At 55.5% G+C, this 22,540-nt stretch overlaps 7 protein-coding genes across 7 annotated transcripts; 3 read left to right on the top strand and 4 right to left on the bottom strand.

Moving 5' to 3' along the window:
* Positions 1–1,337: 1,337 nt before the first annotated feature.
* On the top strand, positions 1,338–3,677 carry EsH8_IV_000878 (dual specificity phosphatase; the record flags this gene model as incomplete). The annotated part of the gene is made up of 1 exon (XM_083265768.1): positions 1,338–3,677. One exon carries the CDS (start codon positions 1,338–1,340, stop codon positions 3,675–3,677), a length of 2,340 nt encoding a protein of 779 aa, XP_083124663.1.
* Positions 3,678–5,355: 1,678 nt separating this feature from the next.
* Positions 5,356–6,733, bottom strand: EsH8_IV_000877 (UDP-galactose transporter HUT1; the record flags this gene model as incomplete). The annotated part of the gene is made up of 3 exons (XM_083265767.1): positions 5,356–5,588; positions 5,663–6,456; positions 6,522–6,733. The coding sequence occupies 3 exons, from the start codon at positions 6,731–6,733 to the stop codon at positions 5,356–5,358; spliced, it is 1,239 nt and encodes a 412-aa protein (XP_083124662.1).
* A 1,510-nt stretch (positions 6,734–8,243) lies between these two features.
* On the bottom strand, positions 8,244–9,506 carry EsH8_IV_000876 (KH domain-containing protein; the record flags this gene model as incomplete). The annotated part of the gene is made up of 3 exons (XM_083265766.1): positions 8,244–8,381; positions 8,436–9,043; positions 9,098–9,506. 3 exons carry the CDS (start codon positions 9,504–9,506, stop codon positions 8,244–8,246), a joined length of 1,155 nt encoding a protein of 384 aa, XP_083124661.1.
* Positions 9,507–12,860: 3,354 nt separating this feature from the next.
* On the bottom strand, positions 12,861–15,047 carry EsH8_IV_000875 (uncharacterized protein; the record flags this gene model as incomplete). Its single annotated transcript, XM_083265765.1, has 1 exon — positions 12,861–15,047. The coding sequence occupies one exon, from the start codon at positions 15,045–15,047 to the stop codon at positions 12,861–12,863; it is 2,187 nt and encodes a 728-aa protein (XP_083124660.1).
* An 874-nt stretch (positions 15,048–15,921) lies between these two features.
* On the top strand, positions 15,922–17,733 carry EsH8_IV_000874 (ATP-dependent RNA helicase domain-containing protein; the record flags this gene model as incomplete). Its single annotated transcript, XM_083265764.1, has 1 exon — positions 15,922–17,733. The coding sequence occupies one exon, from the start codon at positions 15,922–15,924 to the stop codon at positions 17,731–17,733; it is 1,812 nt and encodes a 603-aa protein (XP_083124659.1).
* A 568-nt stretch (positions 17,734–18,301) lies between these two features.
* EsH8_IV_000873 (uncharacterized protein) lies at positions 18,302–20,191 on the top strand (the record flags this gene model as incomplete). The annotated part of the gene is made up of 1 exon (XM_083265763.1): positions 18,302–20,191. One exon carries the CDS (start codon positions 18,302–18,304, stop codon positions 20,189–20,191), a length of 1,890 nt encoding a protein of 629 aa, XP_083124658.1.
* Positions 20,192–20,638: 447 nt separating this feature from the next.
* EsH8_IV_000872 (TIP41-like family-domain-containing protein) lies at positions 20,639–21,627 on the bottom strand (the record flags this gene model as incomplete). Its single annotated transcript, XM_083265762.1, has 2 exons — positions 20,639–20,761; positions 20,905–21,627. The coding sequence occupies 2 exons, from the start codon at positions 21,625–21,627 to the stop codon at positions 20,639–20,641; spliced, it is 846 nt and encodes a 281-aa protein (XP_083124657.1).
* Positions 21,628–22,540: the final 913 nt, after the last annotated feature.

Genomic DNA, 22,540 nt, shown 5'->3' with positions numbered 1-22,540 from the left:
AATAGACTGCTGTGCTGGAGGTCGGAGAGTAAGGGCAAGAGTCACACTTCGCAGCAGTGAGCATTCGTGCGACGCCTGCCTTCCGTACGCGGTAGCCACACCGCGGTACGTACCGTATGCTATTCGTGGTGACCCGGCACCAAAAGGCACGTACACTACGCATGTACCCTGGCTTTCCTCTCCAACCTCAGACAGAGCCAGAGAGGGGGGGAGGCGAGGTACGTACCGCCGTACCTTGCACTCTTCCTGCGGTAGCCACTAGCAGCCCAGAAAGGATCCCTGCCCCGGTCACCTCGTTCTCAGCCAGCAACCAACCCTGGGGACCCTCCCACCACCCGTTGACTTGACCAGCATCTCCAGGCCAGACCCAGCCCATTCTGCTCCTGTTCGACGAGGGCAAAGTGACTGGGCGACCGAACAGCCATTCTCTCCAGTCTCCAGTCGCCTGCGTGCGGTGCAGCGCAGCCTCCCCCAATCCAGCCCCATCCCGTCCAATCCAATCCCTTCACTCCTCCCGTCTCCCCTTCACCTCCCGGCCCAAACCTCGAACCCTTCCTTCCATTCAACTCACAACTAGACACCACTTCCACCACACTTTTCCCTCCCCAATCCCTTCTCTTATTCTCTACCTTACCTACCCTCGATTCTGGTCCGGCGCTTTGAAGCTGCAGCATCCTTTACCTTACCCGCCTGTCCGTCCATGCATCCGTATTGACTGCACGGTGCCACATCTCTTCTCCTACAGCATGTGCTAACCCCGAGCCGCCGTTTTCGTCGTGACCACTAGCCATTGTTTTCTCTATCCTCCATTCTCTTCCACCACCAACAACCACTTATTACTTTCTCTTCCACTTAACTTCATCCTCTACTCTTCCGACTTTCACGACGACTTCACCCAACCCAACCCACCCACTCCAGGCCCCGCCGCATACGAGCAGTCCGCTTCCCGCCCGCCCCATCGTCCCGACCTATTCTTGTCGCGACACTGGTCACCGGGCTCTGCGCACATAGCGGCACTGCCCCGAGTACGAGGAGGAGTACATAATAGGACACTTCGGTCCTGCCGAGACTGGACCACCACCCCGCGGAGGAAAAGCAGTGACGGGATTCAGCAGCGCTGTCCTCCGATCTAGCATCGCTCACGATATTTTTCACCACCCGCGATTTCGCTCCTTCCAACCACAACCGCCACAATTTCTTTCACCATTACGCCAACGCTGCCCCCCGTGGCCCTCACAGTCTCGTCGCCCGAGACTGCCGCCAACACGTTTCCCTCGCGCAAGAGAAGAGAGAGAGAGAAGGGATACGGGCAGCCCATTCCAAAGGTGCACAAAACCATGCCGTCAGCAGCCGCCAGACGGGTCTACGAGGATCAAATCCCCTCCTTCATGTCAGTCTTCGACCTTGACGCAGAGACCATCGCCGCCCAGGAAACAGTCACTCTTGTCGACCCCAAGTTGATCGAGATGGAGGCCGCTGGAAAGCCCTTGACCAACCCGGTCCAGCACCTCCGACCGACCATGCCGTCAGATCCTATGCACAAGCACCACGACAGCACTTCCACCCAGGCGTCCGAGTCTGCAGAGTCTTCGCCCACGACGACGCTGTCAACAAGTGATTCGTCCCCCTTGTCCGACCCGTCTCCTTCATCTTCCCCGGATTCCCCCGTCAACTTAATACCCCTCAGCTCCTTCCCGGCCACATCCTTTGGCGGTCTTGCACCGCTCTCCTCGTTGAACACAATGGGCGCGACGGAAATCTCGAGCTTTGGTCGGCCCATGACGTCTCCTTCGCCACGCCGACCCAAGAACATGAAGGGCTTGTCCATCCAGCCGCCGTTCATGAGCAACACGGCCGCGACGCTCGTGTCCGAGCCTGCATCGCCCTCTTTCATCAAACCAACAATCCCGGCAATGAAGCGCAAGCCCAGCCAACTGAGCCTCAACACCAAAACGTCGGATCTGGTCATGCGGAATACACTCGAAGTTCCCGGCACGCCTGGAATGGCGCCCATTCTGCAGAGGCGCGCACTGAAGCACTCGACATCGTCCCCTCACATCTTGCCTTCTCTGAAGTCTGCGACTTTCGGTCCTCCGGGCGGAATGGGATTCCCCAAGGTTTTGGAAAGGAACGAGTCGGGTCTGTCCGAGTTTTTGAGACCAACAAAGACTGGCATCGGCGCCTCATTCGACACGACCATTGTCGAGGAAGAGTCCCCGATCAAGACCCAGCTTGCGAGCCGCGCTGCCCTCGACTTTGAGCCGTATCATGAGAACGAGAACAACGAGGACCAGAAGACTCCGGGCTATCCGGATGGCCCCATCGCCATCTACGAGGACAATGTTTATCTCTATCTGGAGCCGACAGCGGAGGAAGCATCCAAATTCGATACCGTCATCAACGTTGCACGGGAAGTCAACAACCCATTTGCGGCTTTGCCAAAGCCGGACGAGCACATGTCGGATTCGCCGCCTGTTCTCAGCCCCATTCCTGACACAGCCGTGTCAAGCGCCAGCTTTTCCACGGCCTTTGAGTTCCCGACCAGTGACAGGATAGAAACCCCGACAACGCCCAAGGCCACGCCGTTCGTCGTCAAACACCCAGAGTACATCCACATGCCCTGGGATCACAACACAGATATTGCGCAGGACCTCATGCATCTCTGCGAAACAATCGAATCACGAACCAAGGAGGGGAAGAAGGTTCTCATCCACTGCCAACAAGGTGCAAGCCGATCCGCCAGTCTCATCATTGCGTATGGTCTTTACCGGAACCCCACCCTCGGCGTCAATGACGCCTATTACGCCGCTCAGGCGAAGAGCCAGTGGATTAGCCCTAACATGAAGCTCATGTATTGCCTCCAAGACTTCCAGAAGCAGCTCTCGAAGAAGAAGGCCTCGCCGGGATCGGCTTTCCGCCCGCGACCTGGACGCAACAGCCCCACGAAGCACCGCTTGACCCTCTCTGCTGACGCCGCCATGGACATCACGCCAAAGGAACCTCTCACAGCTCCTCTTCCGGGGGAGAAGGAGGGCAGCTCGGGCAATGCGAGCCCGCACAAAGGTAGCCCTACTCGCGCAAGAGGGCTTTCGACGCCCGGCAGCCAGTCAATATCACCCGGACCTTCATCAGCACCGTCCAGCTTTTCTTGGTCAGAAAGCGAGAACAACTCTGCCAAATTTGGAACCTTTGATGTCGATCGCCTGCTCCCACAGGTCAAGCCTTCGCCGTCTGATACGGGCCTGGCATCGTCATCATCATTTTTTTCCAAGCCGCCGCCGTCGCCCGGCTTTGGGGCACATCGATTTGGACCATCGGCTGGCTTTGGGTTCTCCAGCTTGAACCTTGGTCCATCACACGAAAACGGCATGGAGGAGGCAGCCTACATGGACCGACATGTCGCCGTGGTTGGCGCGCTACCTAACGATGCAGCCCTTCTATCACCCAGAGCCGAGACAATGACGAACAACCCCCTGCACAGTACCTGCGGCGAGTTAGGCATGCGATTTGTCGAGGTTCCGCCAACCCCAAGCGAAGGCCTCTTCTCGCCTCGAGAAACGATGTTCCCCAGGGATCCTTTCTACCCATTCGGGCGCCCCACCCAGGTTGCCGACCCAAGAAGTCCGCCTACAAAGGGTGAAACGCCAATTGTAAGGTCTATTGACGAGCTGCTATGAGCGTAGCCAGGACGGGATGCATCGCCACTAGCGACTAGCACTAAGCTTCAGTGACTGGATCTATTCGGCGATATTCGACCTAACCAACCCCGGCCAATTGTTACTATTTCCGACACCGACTAGTCACCTACGTGCCTTGCTACTAGGCAATTAGGCTGGCGGCGAACCCCCCTAAACATTATACAAAGTTTGAGGACAATCAGTCCGCAGCCGATTTCAAAACAAGCGCACGCCAAACGAGCAAAGACGCTTTCTTGATTTGTGCCTGGTGGTACATATGGCATGGCAATCAGTCGTATGGCACACCAAAAAAAAAAAAACCACCCCCACGGGATAACGCTTGCGAGCACCGCCGACAACCAAATGGAGACGTTTGTTCCTTTTCCGAACCACGTCGACGACGGAGGCTCCAGAATCCCAGCGATCATTTAGCCGGTATTTCTTTTGTCTTTTTCAAGCCTTCTCAGCGAGTGGCGAATTGGCGATCGGTTTCGCCACGCAAAAAAACACTGCAAAAGCGTACTTTAAATACCATAAACCGAAATGTGTAATCTAGAATCGTATCCTTCGGGTGCGAATATTGAAACGAAAAGATGGGAAGCGAATTTCCCATTTGGACATGGATAGGCAAGGAAACGGGGTTCGGCCATCTTGCTTTCTCGCAGTCTTTTTTTGTCCTTTGGGTTTCGACGTTTTTTTTATTTTTATTTTATCACCAGGGAGTTGGGAGGGGATTGGTACACAGGTTGCTCACGAGGTCCTTTCCCCACGGGGACTGGTTTGACTTGGAGAGGATGGTCGTCAACAGCATTTTCACCCGAAAAGACACCGTCATGTTTTCTGTCTTGTTTCCAAGTTCAGGTTTTTTCTTCGCAGGTCTATCTACGGATGACTGCCGCAACGCATATGGAGTCTCGGGGGGTTCGATTGGAAGCGGGGAGGATGAGAACGAGGATACCATGACTGCATGGCGGGAGGGGGAGAAGGGGGGAGAGAGACGTAGATGACTCAAAAATGAGAAGTTACACGTTGTGTCAATCTTTTGATCCATTTCTGGCTGTGTGTGTATATGTGCATGTTTACGATTGCGCCCTCAAAGAATGGAACTGGTGGAAACCGCATTTCTCCACCCGTTCTCAAACCAACCAACCTGGAGTCTTCCTCTTCGCCCAGATGGGGGGCAACAGTCCGGACCCTTACTGAATGCTCTAATTCTGCGTGTGTATGTGTGTATTTGTGTACGTGTTATGTATATTTACAGGTATGAGAGTTGGGGGGGGGTTCCTTGTAACAGTTGTTTGGATATCTCAGAAGTTTAGATGATGCAATCAGGTACGAAAAGGAAAGAAAGAAGAAAAGGAAAAAAGATGAAAAGACTAGATAGAAACCGAGAAATATACAGTACTCCCTCTGATCTCCTCCCTCAAACACATAATGCCAACAGCGTCCATCTCTAGTTTTGCCCCGTATTGCCTTCTTACTCTATTGTTCTAGTTTCCCAGAGACTGAGAATTTGCTTCTGGACGTGATACCCACAACGGGACAGGGGATAACAACAATGGTTCGGAATATATGCCATCGGCGTCCACGCGCAGGGTGGTTTATTTATGTAAATTCGTAGAAAGTGACGATTGATGTCGGGAGTGGCCGGGAAGGTTCTGAGTAAAAGACGCCCATTTCACTGCGTCTTTCCGGCGGCGGCGGCCCGCTTCGCCGCCTCCTTGGCCCGCTTCTCCTTGGTGGCGATTTGCGCCTCGGCGCCGATGGCGCCGAACACGAGGGAGACGCCGAGCCACTGCATGCTGGAGAGGCTGTGGCCAAAGGCGAAGACGGAGAGGGCCATGGTGACCATCTTGCGGGTGACGGTGACGGTGACGAGAAGGACGGAGGAGAAGGTCGAAAGGGTGTAGACTGTGGCAATGTTAGTCGGCTGAAAAGGCAGAATGACGAACCAAAGCGGATCGAGAAGGGCAGGAAAAGCTCACAGATAAAGACCTGTCCAACGGCGCCGCACGCCGCGAAGCCCAAGACATCCCACCACACGGCAGGGTAGCGCGCCATGAAGCCCAGCGCGGCCGTCAGCTCGCCCGCGCTTCCGGCGACGTCCATGCCGAGGTACTCGCCCAGCCCCGTGTGGACGAGCCAGGGGCTCAGAAGCAGATATCCCAAGGTGACGGCCGTGCTCATGAGGTTGTTGGCGCACATCATCTGCGGGCCGGTGTAGCCCTTGAAAGTGCTGAAGATGTAGTCCTGCGTGCTGTTGGTGAGGCCGTCAAACAGCAGGTTGATGGAGAGCAGGAGCATGCCCCAGGGCATGTTTGCATCCGGGTTGACGATCGACTTCTTCTTCTTGCTGCCCGAGTGCAACGTGAAGACGGCGACGCCCGCGGTGACGCCAGCAACGACGAGATACTTGTACAGGGGGTATCGCTTCCCGAACAAGGTGGTGTGGAGGAGCATGACTGGGACAAGCTTGCAGGACTTCGCCAGCAAGAAGGTGATGTAGTCGATATGGGCAAGGGAGGCGTAGCCAAAGGGGGAGGCGAGGGAGGAAGTGACGGCGACGAGCGCGAGGGGCAAGACGATGCCCCTCGAAGGGAACACGGGCGGGAGAGAAGCGGCGTTGCGCGAGGAGAACCAGAGGTATACTAGGCCCGTGGTGGCGGCGAAGAGGGACTGGATCGTGTTGAGGAAGACGGGGTACTTGAAGACCTCGGGCTTGGAGGAGGGACCGTAGGGTGTTGTCGTGAGCTTCTCTTGGAGGTAGGCCCATGTCAGACTGCGCACGCAGAGTCCAACGTCAGTTGCTTCTCCTAAATATAGGGGGACAAATTGGCGACGTACAATGAAGCATAGATACCGCCGACAGCGATCAGAATCTGCAACGCGCCGGCCTCCTTTGCTTCAACAACAGCGGGCGCGGCCGTCTTGCTGCCGGGCTTCGTCGTCGTGGCTCCGTTGCCATGGCTGGGCGTTCGCGTGAGGGTGTCCTGCTTGCTAAAGTATTCGGACGACGTCTGTCGGCGGATAGGGGTGGCCTGCTTCGAGCGCGCCATGACGAGAGATTTGCCTCACGACCCTCTTTGTCGGGATAAGTGCGTCGAAGAAGAGAAGGAATAGAGAGCGCAACTAGGTCGCCAAGCGCGAAACGTTCGTGACGGCTGAAAGGAATGGAACTCGACGAGCGACAACGTCTGAATGCGTGGCCTCGGTGATCTGAATGGGAAGGAAAAGGTAAGTGATAAAAAACGGCGCAACAGGCGAGTGTCTTTGAATTCCGAACGAGGTTGAAGCCGAGATGCACCAAGAAAGAAAGTAAATGTGGACACGAAGGTGCAGAGAGCGAATGCAGAATGTCGAGGTCGATGAGCACACCGGCAGATGACAGGTTGGCTTCATCCCAAAATTAAAAATAAGGTGGAGAGCTTACCCGTTAGGACCCCCGAACCACCCCTTCCGCTCAAGCCTCTTCAGGGTCCCTCCGCTGCTTGTTTGCAGCTGTCCTAACCTTATTAGGAGCCAGCCTAACCCGGTGCCTCCTCTCCAGATCGGCATCACCACCAGGTACCCAGAACCCCGCCTGGAATTGGCCAATCACGAGAGGATCGCATCTTGATCCTGGACGATGTGCCGTCTGTGCAAAATTGGAGCTGCATCCTGAAGTTGCCTCACGACTGCAAAACTTCAATGTGGAATTTGTGACAATCGTTCCACAAAAGTGGAATATGTCACAGTTTGTCGATGGCCATACAAAGGACAGGCTAATCTACGAGGAGGAACAAGCATCAATTTTTGAAGTGTGTATTCACTGCCAACCTCTCCATATAACATCTTCTACAGTTTCCACACACATCACATAATTGCATGAGTCTCATGATTGTGGGCGGCCTTGCTCAAAGGTATTGTGTCTGCCTAGCTATGGGTTTGTTGTACTATCTAGAATTCTCCTGGCGTCGGAAATAAAACCAAGACCAGAAGCGTCAAAGAGTTCCATAGCCCAAGACCAGCAGAAAATGTGTAGGCCATTGAAGATGTTTTCGGTCCAGGTAGAAGAGGGGATGGGAGACAGTTCAAGGGTAGGAGGTGCAATGAGTTGCTGGCCGATGTTCATTATTAATGCTTCAAAGCAGCAACTCTGCTTTAAAGAGGTATCCGCGTGAGGTAATCATAAGTCATGCCGTATGTTCAGTTCCGGAAGGCTGAATACAAGAATCCCTGTCCGTAGACCTAGGGACGTCTTTTGCCTGCCCAAACGTTGACCGGAGGACCTTCCTCCAAAAAAGCAACCGAGTGATGCGCAACAGTGAAAAGTGAAAGTTGGGGTCCCACTCCGGCGACCAATGTTGTGTTGTTGTTGTTGTGCGCATGCCTGTGCTGTCCGACAGCCCAGGAAATTTGGAAAAGTTTCATGAAAAAGAGTTTTGTCGCGTCCCCGAGAGATGTTGTGTGTGCAATTCACACCTCTCACCCAAGAGATCAAGCCTTGCGGCTAAAGTCTGCAATGTTCAGTGTCCGAAGGTAGACAGCAAACCGAAAAAGGGACGAGAATGGCAACGCTTTTCTTTTTTACTCGGGAGAGTTGGCGGTCTGGCGGCGCATCTTCTCGGCCTCCAAGTTCTCGTACAGCAAGAACAGAGCAGACTCATTAGCCTTGGCAGTTCCCATAATGGTAAACATGCGTTCGCCGCTCTCGTCATGAGGAGCCTAGACCGGTCAGTTGTTTTGAACGACATGGTGCAAGGCGTGGGGTTATCTTACCTTGGCAATGGAGATGCGTGCACCGGAAGTCTTGCGGATCTCGGAGATCTTGCTGCCAGCGCGGCCGATGATACAGCCAACCATATCAGCGGGGATGCTGATGTTCTGAGTCTGGAGCTCCTCTCCGTTCTCATCGTGAGTGGGGGGGCCACGAGAAGCAGCATCCGAGTCGGAGCGGCGACCGTAAGGGCGGCCAGCACCGTTGTTGCTGCTGCTGAAGTCGGCACCATTTCCAGTGCGCATGACCCGCGGGCTTGAGTATTCGCTGGAGCGGCCACCACCAGTGGAAGGGTAGGTGCTGGTGCTGGTGCTGTTGCCGCCACCAACGGCAGAGGTGGTGCCGGGCTGGGTGCGGACAACCGGGTTGTAGAGGACAGTGCCGGTGCCTCGCTGCCAGTCGTCAACGAGGCACTTGCAGATCTCCCAGACGGCAGCCTTGATGCCCTCAGGGGTGCCCTGGACCTCAACAATGCGCTCAGTGGACTGAGGGAGCATCTCCTTCTGAGCAACCATGCGGACACCGGAGACGTCCTGGATATGCTTGATCTTCAGACCCTGGCGGCCAATGATGGTTCCCATCTGGTTGTGAGAGATGAGAAGCTTGATAGCTAAAATAACCGTCAGCGAAAACTTGCCAAAACTGAACAGTCAAGTAGACATACGGTGAGTTCCGTTGTTCGACACAACGCCTCCCATGCCCATAGCAGGAGCGCCCTCGAGGAGAGCACGAGCGACGATAGCATAAGCCTCAGAGATGGCCTGGCATCCGCCGGTGATGGTGAGGACCCGGTCGTGAACACCCTGGACAACCTTGCTGACGCCAGCCTTCACACCAGTCTCGTCTCGGAGATCAGCGACGTTCTTGCCAGCCTTGCCAATGATCACACCGGCCTCCTTGGAGGAAACGATGGCACGAAGGGTAAGCTGGGCTTGGGCGTACTCCTCTTCAGTGCGGGGAGCAGGCTCGCCATCGGGACCGAGTCTGGGCTCTCCGTCATCGATCTTGAGCTGGTCAAGAGAACCGACAAGGTCATTGCCGTTGGAAGGGATGGTGTCCTGAGAGGCAGACATATTGACTGTCTTGTGGATCGAAGGTCGGGTAAGTGTGGCTAGGTAGGAGTAGAAAGCTCGGCAGTCGCTTAGCTATCTGAGAAACCTAGCATTGGTAGTTAGCAAGCTTGCCCCGTATGAAGTAATAAAAAGCGGCGTGGTCTGGGGGTTTCAAAGTCGCAAATAGAAGATAATGTGTAGAACAGATGCGATAATATGCGAATCCGTTGAAATTGTGCATACAACACATTTCAATGCGGTCGCATGAAGAGGAGAAGGGTATAAATGATTATAGGCAAAAGCCCATTGAAGTATGATAGGTAGTCATTCGGAGGGTGACTGTGGTTGACTGCTGCACTATTAAGAGGTGGGGAGAGTGGTGATGCGCGCGGGGTGGGTTTGTGTGGTGCTAGTAATTACCTGGGTATTTTTTTCCTGGACTTTGGCGAGCAGGAATGGCGCGGGGTTGAGTAGCTACCACGGAAGGTGCGTAACCACAAATGTGTGAGATAGGTGGGAAATTAATTGTCGCACGCAACTCAACGCGAGAAAGACCGTCAGTTACTTGGTACCGGAGTACGAATTGCTGGGTCTGCAAGGGGTTGGTAGGCTGAAGTTGCGATGTGATGTGAATAGTCACCCGCGGGGAGGTAGGCGGTGGATGAAGTGGGTGGTGGATCGGGTTGGTAGTTGGAGGGGTAGAGGAGGAGAAGTGGGAGCGAGGTAGAGAGTTGGGTAGAAGAGAGGTGGAGGGGGTGTTGTGGGAGAGGAAGAGAGAGATGTGAGGCGGATGCGAGGAAGATTTGTGGAAGAGTTGGGTGAGGTGAAGAGGTGAAGAGTTGGGGGGGCCGGGGAGAAGTGAGGTCGGTCGTGGAGAGTGAGGTGAAGGACGAAAAGAAGTGCGAGAGCAGAAATGGGAGGAGAAAAGTCGGCAGGTAATTGTGACTGAGGGAGGGAAAGTGCGCCTCAGTTTTTTTTTTTTCCCTTCCCCTTGACTGGGCTGGCAAGTACTTACTGTAAGGTAAGGTGAAGTAAGGAAAGTGCGGTACCGTTTTGGTGTTTGGATCATTGGGGGGGTGGGTTTGATAGCTTCCCGGTAGGTGTGCTGGGCAAGAATTGGGGGAGCTTGTTGCTGGAGTGGTACCGTTTGCAGGGCTTGAGTGGGAGGGAAGACAGGGCAGGTACGTGATTGACTGGCAGGATGCGCCTCAAGACTCCAACGGCGGCTACTCAGGGCCCCACCCTACGGTACCAGATCACGTGTACTCTATCTGCGCAAGTTTGCTGTGACTGTACATCCGATGACGCTAGGGCCACAATCAAGGCAGGTATCCTGCCCCTCCTGCACATGCTTCCCTGGCTGTATCCAGATGGTACTTCTCACCTTGGACCCCTCCACGCGACATGGAGCTTACCTAGCACCCGGGCTCTGTCCTCCCCTCTGGGATGGATCTCTTCCCATTCTTCCAAGAGACGGGAACCCCTCTTGCACTTCCGCAGTGCAGACGTTACTTAGGTGATGTGGGCGAGACGAGACCTCAGCAGCTGCCGCACCCAAGCTCTCTCTCTGCTTGTCCCTTCACACGAATGCGCACACCATTCATTCGTCACCGCGATAACTTTGCAAGGTAGCAACACTTTCTTCCTCTCTCTTTCTCACCACTTACACCTCACCAAGGGCGGGGTGTAAACTCTGGGTAATATTAGTATCTACATAGCAGGCGGCCTCCTGAGGTGCTGGAGCTCTTGTCCGACTGATCCCCGCCAGGGACCACGACAGGGAAGAAGCATTCCCGACCGTCTCAAATCAAACATCCATTCCAGTCTTGAATTTCTCAACGCAATGCGCATTGCTAGTCTCTCCGGGATCCGATGATGCCTGACCCGGCCGCATCGGAACATTGATTTTCAAGCAACTTAGTCGGTCAAGTGTCCAATCGAGCTGCCCACCATACCGTAATTGTGTGCCAGACGTGCGACATGCGGCCAGACAGCTGCGCTTGCCCGAGCGTGTCCTTTCCGTCTCTGGCTGGTCCTCTCGGTCGGCTCGCACTCGCAGCTGCACCTCATTGACATATGTCCCTCCGCAGCCGTCGCAGGCCCGAGACGCAGCGCATGGAGCGCCCCGGGCCCCAGGTCCCAACGGCTGGCCACTTCCCACCTCCCACGCCCTGATCAACAGGGAGCCCTTTGCTGCTGCTCCACACGTCACGGTTGCTGCAGTGTGCGTCGTCTCGATCTAGCGCGGGTACCAACGAACCTGATTGCTTGGCTTCCGCCCATTTTACTTTATTGATACGTTGGGCGGCAGGTTGCTGCGGCCGACAACTGGCAAGACGACGTTACCAGCAGATCCAGCCTCCCTCTGGTCTCGATGTTGGCAGCAGCTCATAACCTGTTAAACCGTCATGGTATAATTTCCATCATATGGGGGCATGTGTTGTATCGGCTCACCATAATGCATTTCACCATAATTGCCTGGCTATTGTAATAAGAGGGTTCGCCCTGCTGTGTAACCCGGTGCTGCAGCGTCCATCACCGTCCGGACTGCGCGGATATTGCATTGCCTTGCTTGCCTTACCTGATTACACAATCCAGCCAGGAGAGCTGCATCATGCTCCTTCTATCCCAGCCCCCCCACTCACGCAGCCGGCCGCCACATACGATGCCGTCGCCGCCATCTCACTAGTATCCGGCCATCCGTCACATTTTGCACCCTCCATCCCAAAAGGACGCAATGCCAATGGTCAACCCTTCGAGGACTCTGCCTCCCCAGCAGCCCGGATTGGCCAGCCGATAACCCCCGGCGGTGGGGTTTGTCGGCATCCCCACGAGGAAGCCGCTCCTCAAAGCAGCCCTCACGTAGCCTCTGGTGCAGTAGTCTCGTCGCTAATGCCAGCATCGTCTTCCCTCATTCGATGGCCGCCCAGACTGGCTGCGCTTCGCGGCACTGGCAAGGAGAGGCGAGACTCGCTGCGTTGCTATGGTAGCACTTGGGGTACAGGGTCGCTTCTGGGCTGGCTCCCTTGACTGCCCCCGTCATGTGACGGTCACTTGGCACATTTTTATAGTATGCCGTGGACCGCATTGCATGCGACACTTGGCGCAGCCGGGATACCCTGACGTCCGGTAGCCGACGTCAAGCGGGAGATGCGCATAACAGCCGATCAAATGTCGGGCGAGCAAACATCACGGAAACAGTCATGACCACGTGGGCAAGGCAGGAAAAATAGTAAATCTGTTACTCAAACTAGAAGTTGGGCGTTGTCGAAACGCCGCCCGATATGTGCAAAAAAAATGAAGCACTCGAGGTGCCATGTATGTTCAGTATATACAACTTGGATAAAACCCCGCCACCCCATTACATCACCTTCCTCATCTCTGTCGTAGCTGCTTCTCATGTTCAACCCAGAAGTTCTTGCAAGCCCTGTGGCCCCAATGATCAACCCACCACTCCCCAAAGCTATCCTCGACGTCAACATCCACCTTGCTCACCCGCTCGTCCCGCTTCAGTCCGCAAATGATGCATGGCTTGGGTGCCGTCGGAACGACCTTGGCCGTCGAGACTGGTATCGTCTCGTTGATCTCGGGCACGCGGAGGTGATCGTGCGACGACTTGAGCGTGGAGTTTGCTGCCGCGACCGCTGAACGAAGCCGGCCGACGTGCTCCCTCCACACGCCCACGACGTCCGCCGCCTCACGGTCCTCGCGCGCCGCCTGAGCTTTGTCGACGCCCGCGAGCTTCATGCCCTTTGCGCCCGCCGCCGAGATGGCCATGCCCTGGGACAAGAACTTGTCGCGGTGCCAGCGCAGCTTGCGGCCGGCGATGATGCGAGCTGCGACGGTGGCCAGGAGGAGATAGGAGCGGAGGAAGGTCACGGTGGCAGGGTCTGAAAGGATGCGCTTCTTGATGGGAGCCATCTGACCCGAGAGGGGCTTGAAGAGGGATGAGTTTGCAAGGTCAAGGAGCTCAGGGAAGATGGAGAGGAGAACGGAGGGAGGGGGGATATTGATGGGCGGCGGGGCGTCGTCGCGGGCCTCGGGGGGTGGTTGTGTTTCTGCTTTCGGCTGTCCCGTCCTTTTCTTGGTGGCGGCCGGAGCTGCAGGTGCCGGCTTGACGCCGTCGACTGTGTCCCAATCCCAACTCTCTGGAGGCCTGGAGGAGTCAATGGCGGACGGCTCGTCGTCTGGGAAGTCCTCAAAATCCGGCCAGTCGTCCTCCCCCTGTGTCTTCTTGACAGTGGTGGAAGTGGAAGACTTTGTGGTGGCGGTCGGCTTTTGGGGTGAAGTTTGTCCAAACGATGGCCAGGCCGTAATGGGCGTTGGGGAGTTGGGCTTCTCATCCTTCTTCTCGTCCTTTTTAAAGTCTGCAGAAGTTGGCGTGGTGAGGCCTAGCCCCGGAAAGGGGTTGCGTTCGTGGAATGATGGAGATTTGGGCGCCTGAGGATACGGAGAGGCGGGAGTAGTGAGGTTCAAGGAGGAAAGCTGCGGCTTCTTCGGCGGAGGTTGAGAAACCGGCAGAGGGTCGTCATCGAGAGAGAGAAGGTCCATAGACGGCGGTGGCTGTGACCTCTGTTGTCGTTGCTGTTGAGCAGGTCTTGAATCTAGAGTTGGGCTCATATTTCCGCCCGGAAAGGGGGTCTGCACAGTCTCGAAATCGCCAAACTCATCATCATCGTCGTCGTCGTTACCTCCCTGAAGCTCAAACTCTTCTGCATCAAATAGGATGTTCGAATCAGACTGTTTGACTGGCTTGGGGCTTGGTTTTCTTTGCACCCCGGACACCTGGCTGCGACCTCTAGGACTCGGAGGCGGCTTTGCAGAAGACGTCTGAAACGTAAACCCTGGACTGGCTGGAGGCTTGGAGCTCGTCGTTTGCCACGGAAGCCCTGGGCTCTGCTGTCGGTTTGGTTGCTGCCACGACGGCCCTGGGTTAGGGCTAGGTTGCCTCGCGGGAAAACCTGCGAGATTCGGGCTGTGCTGCAGGTTATGCGACGGGAGTCCCGGGCTCGGTATCGGCGACAAACCCGAGCCCTTGGGCATGTCGACGACATTGACGAGATTGTTCGTCATGAGATCAAATGTTGAGGCGCGCGCAATGCGAGTCCGGGGCGGCGGCGATGCCCTCGCCTTATTCGTCTGTGGGGGGATCACGAATGAGCGTTGAGTGGGCGTGGGCTCCGCAACTTCAAAGTCACCCCAACCATCATCGTCGTCGGCGTCATGCTGCGTCTGCTTTGGTTGCTGCTGCGTGGTTGAGGACGTGAAGCCGGATGAGAACAAGCCGAAGTCGCCCCATCCGCCGTTGCTGCCACCGCTAGCACCACTTGGTTGCTGTGTATCCAAGCTGGGCCATGGCTGAGTTTGCTGGGATGAGGCTGCCGCGGGTCTGCTGCTGACGTTGTTGCTACTGAATGATGCAAAATCAAATAGGTCAGTCGACGATGCCGTGACCTGTTGCGGGCGTTGCTGCTGCGGCTGGCCCTGCTGGCCCCCCGGTTGCTGTTGCTGTGGCGGAGGGCTCTGGTAGAAGCTATCGAGGTCCAAGAGATCGGCACTCATTGCTTCTATTTCGTCACCTTCGGATACTCATGCTTTTGACCTGACTGCCGATGGGTTGTGGAGGACGTGGGGTCCAGGTGGGAAAGAAAGCAATAGCGAGGGAAAAGGTTGACGTCGGGCGACGATGGAGACAAAGGAGGTTTAGATACCTTGGCTGACCTTATTTGAATTGGAGACCCCCTTTGAGTGGTGAATGGGGCTGAACGATAGAGGAAGGTCCCACGGGACTAGGATGGCGGATTCGGTGAAGTGTGGAATTGGGGGGCGTCAAAGGCCTAAAACGCCCAGATGGTTCCTAGCTGGGGGTCACAGCCCCAGCAACAACTGCGGGAGATCGATTCTTGGCCAAGACAAACGGCAAGTCCGCCGCCCTCTAGGATTGGAAACGATCAGAAAGCTGTCCAGCCCTGCGTACAAGGGACTATATATCCCTTTCATTGCATTCGCATTTTTGCTTTTGTGAAGGGAAGTTTGTTCAGAACTTAATACCTGCGGTAGCAAAGTACACACTTCCAGTAGGTATCACTGGAGACACAGCATATGGTCTGTTGGCATTCTCGAGTCTAAAGTGCGAGTCTACATGTACGCGAAATGACGGACCCAAATAGATTTCTTTGTCGTTCATCATGAGTTCGATTAGCGGTGCTACAGATTCATTGTGAACATGCCACGCGTTTGTTGGCCACGCCTGGCGCACATGCACTACCCCAGAGGTGGCGCTGAGAGCAGTCGGCACGGAGCTTAGACCACGCCGATTACGTGGGGGTAGGCGCAGAAATCTTGAACTGAGCTCTAAAATTTCGCCGGCCAGGGGTGGCGCTCGTTGCTCTTCCATCACCACGACCCAGCGCCATCTCCATCGCGACCGCCCACCATGCCGCCCAGGACATTGGCATCGCTATGCCCCAGATGTCAATTGACACTGCGGCCGCAACCCTTTCCTCGACTGACGACCTCGCCATGGTTCACGCAAAATGCCGGTTACCGTTCAGCGGCGAAAGAGAAGCCCTCGCGCATGGTTCTCTCAGACAACGTTGCGCAACCCCGAAACCGAGATGCCAGACCTCCGCGACGACCTGTCGAGGGACCTTTTGGCGGTATGAACCAGAGGTTTGCGAGAGTTCCCGAAGCGCCTCGCCGCGCCGCACGCCCATCCACCTCGAAGGCGCCGTCGAACAGGTTTAGCAGAGGCGAATCCCAGACCTCGTCGGACCCGAGAAAAGCACTGAAGATGCAACGGTCTTTGGCAGGCGTATCGTACGGAAAGAGAAATCATTTGAAGGACAAGATGCAGGAATATGAGGCATTCGACCAATTCAACCTCCTGCCTGCTCTCAAGACCGGCATCAACGACGATCTTTTGCGAGGCATGGTGGACATCAAGCCGACGCCTATCCAGAGACTCGCGATCCCGGCCATGCTGGGCCAGTCCAGCGTGTTCAAAGTTAGGGGCGAAACAAGGCAGGACTTTCTCCTTGCCGCTGAAACGGGATCTGGAAAGACGCTGGCATATATGCTGCCTGCCGTTAACGCCATGAAGATTGCCGAGGAGGAAAACGCTGATATCCAGGGGTACAAGAAGCGTTTCGAGGAGGAGAAGGCGAGGGAGAGGGCTTCCAAGTCGAAGAAGATTTCCACGTTTGACGAGCCTCATCCAACCATGGCAAGACCTCGCGTTGTGGTCCTGGTCCCTTCTGCAGAACTCGTCGACCAGGTCGGCAGAGTGGCCAAGACCCTCTCGCACGCGGTCAAGTTCAAGTCCGAGAAGCTGTCGGCCAATCTCAGCGCAGCCACGATCCAGCGCAACTTGTACTCGCCACGTGGTATCGACATGGTTATCACGACGCCTCACTTGCTGGCCTCGATTGCAGACTCCGACCCCAACATTCTTTCTCAGGTCAGCCACTTGATCGTTGACGAGGCGGATTCCTTGTTCGATCGAAGCTTCGCGCCTGTTACCACAACAATCATCGACAGAGCGATGCCATCGCTGAAGCAGTTCGTTCTGTGCTCGGCGACCATCCCCAAGAGATTGGACAACTACCTGGCGACCAACTTCCCTAACATGACGCGGATCACTACGCCGAATCTTCATGCCATCCCACGAAGAGTTCAGCTTGGTGTCATTGATGTCGTTAAGGATCCCTACCGCAACAACAAGAACCTGGCATGTGCCGATGCCATTTACACTATCGGTCGTGAGGCGTCGAAGCATGAAGGCCCGATTCAGGGCGAAATTGACGTCCGACGCATAATGGTCTTTGTCAACGAGCGCGAGAAGACGCAGGAGGTGGCCGAATATCTTCAGTCCAAGGGTATCGATGCTGTTGCACTGAACAGAGACACGGCCGAGAACCGCCAGTCCGAGATGCTGGCTTCATTCACGTCGTCAGAGCCCTTGCGATCAGTGTCGTCCGAGACCTCTGTGCCAGGCAAGCGGTCGCTGCCCAACACCAAGGTCATTGTTGCTACCGATCTTGCCTCCAGAGGTATTGACACGTTGGCTGTCCGACATGTTATTCTTTACGATGTTCCCCATACGACCATCGATTTCATCCATCGTCTAGGAAGAGCTGGGCGTATGGGACGGCGTGGAAGAGGCATTGTGCTTGTTGGAAAGGACGACAAGAAGGATGTCGTTTCCGAGGTCAAGGAGAGCATGTTCATGGGCCAGGCTCTCATTTAGTGTCCCTCCCCATGACACGGGGAACACAGAAGTGTACAACACATGTATAAAAAAAAAACCACCATGTATACCAGAAAAGATAGAGTCAGGGTTCAAGGATGGGATGATATGCAAAATACCTGAGATAGACTTGGATTGGGTGTAAATACGGCAGAGGCCGAGGTCTCAGCTCTTAATGAAACCTTTTTTCTCGAACAAAAAGCATATTTGGTTCTCAGCATAGCTCCGATCGCCATGACGACGTAATGGATCAGACAGTTCACGTCAATTGCCAGTGCTCAGGTCGCAGATGTGGCTGATGCTGTGGCGTTAGCTCCCTGCTTTCAATTTGGGGGGTGGGTCGCGATCCGGGTCAAGCAAGGTTCGAGTGCGCGACGCGTCCCGCAAGCGTTTCCTCCACACACCACATCAAAATATCACAGACCCTCGACCAACCATACTTATCTCAGCTTGGCCCCCTCACCCCCTCCTAACATATTGTGTCAGGCTTTTTAATATTACAAATAACCACCCTGTTGAACGACAATCTACTCCGAGTATCGATCCATAATCAATAACAGTCTTGACCATGCCGCGACCCAAACGAGCGCGTCGTGCACCTACCCAGGCCGTCGCCGCCACGGTTGTTGCGCCGGAAGAAAAGTCCAGCCCCGCGCCCGCCTCAGGCAGCGACATATATAGCCACAGCGATCGCGAACACTCGGTCATCCGGAAAGAGCTTCAGAAAGATGACGGAGACGGTGTGTCTCATCAGGAGGAAGGTGTAGCCTCGCGTCTGCGCAGAGGCCCCAGCTTGCGCCAGAGGCAGGTGCTGGAGAAGGCCAGCCATGCGCGGGAGGAGGCTCTGAGCAGGCCGGCGGACGAAATCGACACAACGTCTTCTAAGGGAAAGACGAGCGAGCCGCAGAAATCCGATTCACCTGTCGAGTTGGGCAGAAAGACGCGTGCGACACCTGTTCAACAGCGCAGGGACACAACGGGGTTGGACCTGGATGACGACATGTTTGAAGGACTCGACACCACACTTGGAGAAGATGACGACGATGCCGCCCCCCCTAGCGCGCCACGGTCTGACATCTCGACCTTCAGTGTTAGTCACTTCAAGCGTCGGGGCCGCGCACCAAGCATCAGCATCAACAAGGACGATGCCCCCATTAGACCAAGCAGTCGCGGTGTCGGTACCCCAGGCATTAGCTCGACCTTCAACATCGGAATGTTTAAGCGTCGTCAAAGGGAGCCAAGCATCTTGGGGACGGCGCAGAAGGAGCGTGCGCAGCGACCTATTGAGCTGTCGTCTGAACCCGAGTCTGGGGACGAGGCTGGCGACGATTTCGAACCGGAGGCTGAGTCAACACCCCTCAACAACCGGCGCAGAACACAACCTCCTCCAGCAACGGAACCCGAGTCAGAGTCTCAGCAAGTCTTGGCTCCGGATTCTCAACCCGCAAAGGATGCTGAGCCCACGTCGAGTGCCAACTCACGCAAGCGAAAGAGTATAGAAAGCCTTGAGGAGGAGGCTCGGCCTGGTAAAGCCTCACGAACCGAGCCTGCGCCTGAGCTGGAGCCGGGACTGGAAGCCGACGACAGCGACTCGGAGCTCTCAGAATTGCCCTCACCAGTCCTTACTCCCACACGACCCTCCGCTTTCCCTCGGCCAGTAACCCCGAACCAAGATGAGATAATGGCACCCCCTGAGAGCAGCGACTCAGAAGATAATAATGAGGCATGGCCAGACATTCGTACTCTCGCCAAACAGCGCCGTCGTCGCGCGTCGCCAACCACGCCAGTGCGAGACGGCAACGTCTCGGATGCCTCTTCGCCGCCTTCTCTCACACATTCTCCCAACTTCCCAGCGACAAGAAATAAGTCGCGGCAGAAGAAGCAAGCCAAGTCGCCGAAGGTCACCACAGCGGATCTCACCGGCCTCCTACCCCGCAGACGTCAAAAGAAGACCCGAGACCCGTACGGCATGGAGGAGTCAGAGGAGGAAGAAATCGACGCCTCGAACCTCGCACAAGATGACGACGAACTGTCTTACATCAATGCGCGCACACGTGCTCGGCGGGCCAAAGCAACACCACTCGATCGCAGCACGGCCAACCGGCCGCCCTCTCGTGGTGCTAAAGCAGCCACATCAGCAGCAAAATCCAAGACGACGCCAGGAAGTAACCGCCCCTCGACGCGCACCTACAGCCGCCGTCTTTCAGACAAGGAGAATGAGGGCGAAGGTGAAGTTGAGACCGAAGGCGAGACGGAGGCTGAGGCCGAGGCCGGGGTTGAAGGTGATAGCTTTGCTCCTATCCAGGACGACGCCTTTGAGAGCCAGGAGAGCAGTGACCCAACTCGTAGTGCCGACGAGTTAAAACAAGCTGCACGCAAATTCAAGGAGGTTGACCGTTGGGAGCTGGAGTTTGAGGAAGTGACAGAAGACTCATCGCCGCAACGAGATGCGCGGTGAGAGAACAACTGTACGGCACATGAGATTTACTGGCTTTGGGGAAAAGAAGAACGGCGGGTTTGGGAGAAAACTGGAGTTCTAATGTGGACTTGTTTTTGTTATGTTATGAAGCAGGGGATTTCGCTCCAGCACGGTTTGGTTCTCCCGCCTACTAGCTGGTTGGTACGTCGGCGCACACTTTTCACCGTTGCCTTGCTGTAATTTGGCGTTGGTGCGGTTTATGTCGTCTCTTCGGGAGGATTGCAGTCAATACAGAAACATAGCTAATCATTCCGCAACCCCGCGATCCCATCCTCTTGGGATAGTCCTTAATCTGTCAAGGTATAATGATACCTACCGTGTCGTAACTTTTCAAATGCCCGAAACGCCTATTTCCTTCCCTGACCTGAACGCCAGTCCCTCACGAGGGAAGAGTCTGAGAACCAACACAAAAGAGGCGTGGGTGTCTCATTGCTTGAGCGAGGCGCTCTGCACTGTCTGCTCAACTGTGGGCAACAGGTTGTAGAGCAAGTTGGGGTCCCGCAGCGCGATGGTGATATCATCTGGCAACCGGCCCTCCATGAACAATGACTGCACAAATCGCCCCCTCGTTAGCGCTCAATCACACAAACCCGGCCTCAACCCCAACTGAACCTCCAGGACGGCCGTGGAGACCGACCGGGTAAGCAAGAGGCGAAGCAGGAACAAGATTCCAAGAACCAGAGCAAACTTACCCGCTTGACACTGTCAAAACTGTCCTCCTTGGCCGTGTACTCCCGGAGCACCTCGTCCGTCTCAAAATCGACATAGATTCTCGTGTCCCGGATCCGCACGATGACGTTGTCGAGCCTCATGAACAGCCTGCACAGCAGGAGCATGCGCTTCTCGTGCACGCGCATCTTGACGCTGACAATCGAGATACCGTTGTCGTCCAGCTCGCTCTCGAAGAGCACCACATCGTCGAAGAACAAAATGGGGTCGCGGCGCTTCAGAAGCTCGAGGGGGATCTGCTTCGTCGCGGTATCCTCCAGCTTCTTCCCCTCCGCGTCCGGCTCCTTGAGCGTGCCGCGGTATTCGGTGGAGTACGACCAGTCGTACGGCTTCACGACCTCCTTGATCCCCGCGCTCGTCTTCTCGCGGGACGACGACCAGTCTCTTGCATACGCTACCTTGAGCATCTTCTTGTCTGTCTTGTCGACGGTGTCGAGGGCGTCGTAAGCGTTGAAGGCGATGGACCAGCCCGAGGGTATGTGTTCGACGGCGACGAGGTTGTCTCCGAAGATCATTTCGGGGACGGGGATGCCGAGGGAAGCGGTCATTTCGTCGATGGGCCCGGCTTTTGAGATGGGGAGCTTGCGGGAGGAGATGCGGAAGTTGCCTTGCCTATGCTTGGTTGTAGCCGTAGCGAGGGCGGAGGGGGTTGGGAAGGGTTCGTTCGGGGAGGTTATGTGGTTCATCTTGGCGGTCGTGACGGACTTTTCTTCGGGGTTGTAAAAGCTGCCGGGGCAACGAGTAGAGGCACTGGAGGTCCTGGGGAGGGGTTGTGCGTATTTCGAGCTCGTTGGTGTTGAGGTGAGGTATGGTGCGGTGCAGCTCGGGTCGGAGGTAGCAGTTGGAGCTCTGGTCGGCGAGGTATTGATGGTGGGGTTGGCGGGGAACACAACGAGTCTCAAGACCCCTGCCAGTCTCGGTGAGGGGCAGGGGCAGGGACAGACGTCACTCGATTTACCGAGTACACCGACACACCGAGACAGCACGACAACGACAACCAGAGTTGAATTGAAGCAAAAGGGTAAAAGAATGGGGTCGCCCAGAGACATATCCATGGCCCCAACATCGAATCCCGAATCACTGGTCGGACTCAACCACGGAACACATTCAAGAGAGCATAGCTTATCTAGCGACAGGCTCGACCTCTTTGAACTCCAAAAGGAAAATGCTCTATAGGAAGCCCATCAGATCCTTTTCTTGCATTTTTCTATGAAACTTTAGTGAAATATTTATTAGTGTCTAAGTGATTGCTTGCTCGATGTGTGCCCATCATCCATACATAGTGTACACCAGACTACTAGGAATATTCTCGGGACTCGGCGGTGTAACTATTTTCGCAGCCCACAGCTTTAATCACCTCATCACCTATATTTGTGTTGCAAATTTAGTTAACTTCCCCCTATCTCTGTTACCGTGTACCAGTTTCCAACGGAGTGCATGCTTCTTGCCCCGATGACACCTATCTCCGGTAACCTACTTCTATAATATGTAAGAACGCAACAATCCCTTTCACCATCAAGGAACATCATCTACAGAATACATAAGAACGATTGTTGATATTCAAGAACTTCGAGGGTCAAACCGTGGTCTTCGGGCAAG

This window comes from Colletotrichum jinshuiense, chromosome 4 (assembly GCF_051148585.1).
Source record: "Colletotrichum jinshuiense chromosome 4, complete sequence".
Taxonomy (NCBI): Eukaryota; Fungi; Ascomycota; class Sordariomycetes; order Glomerellales; family Glomerellaceae; genus Colletotrichum; species Colletotrichum jinshuiense.
The sequence above is the reverse complement of the archived record's forward strand: the minus strand, read 5'-3'. Positions and strand labels throughout refer to the sequence as shown.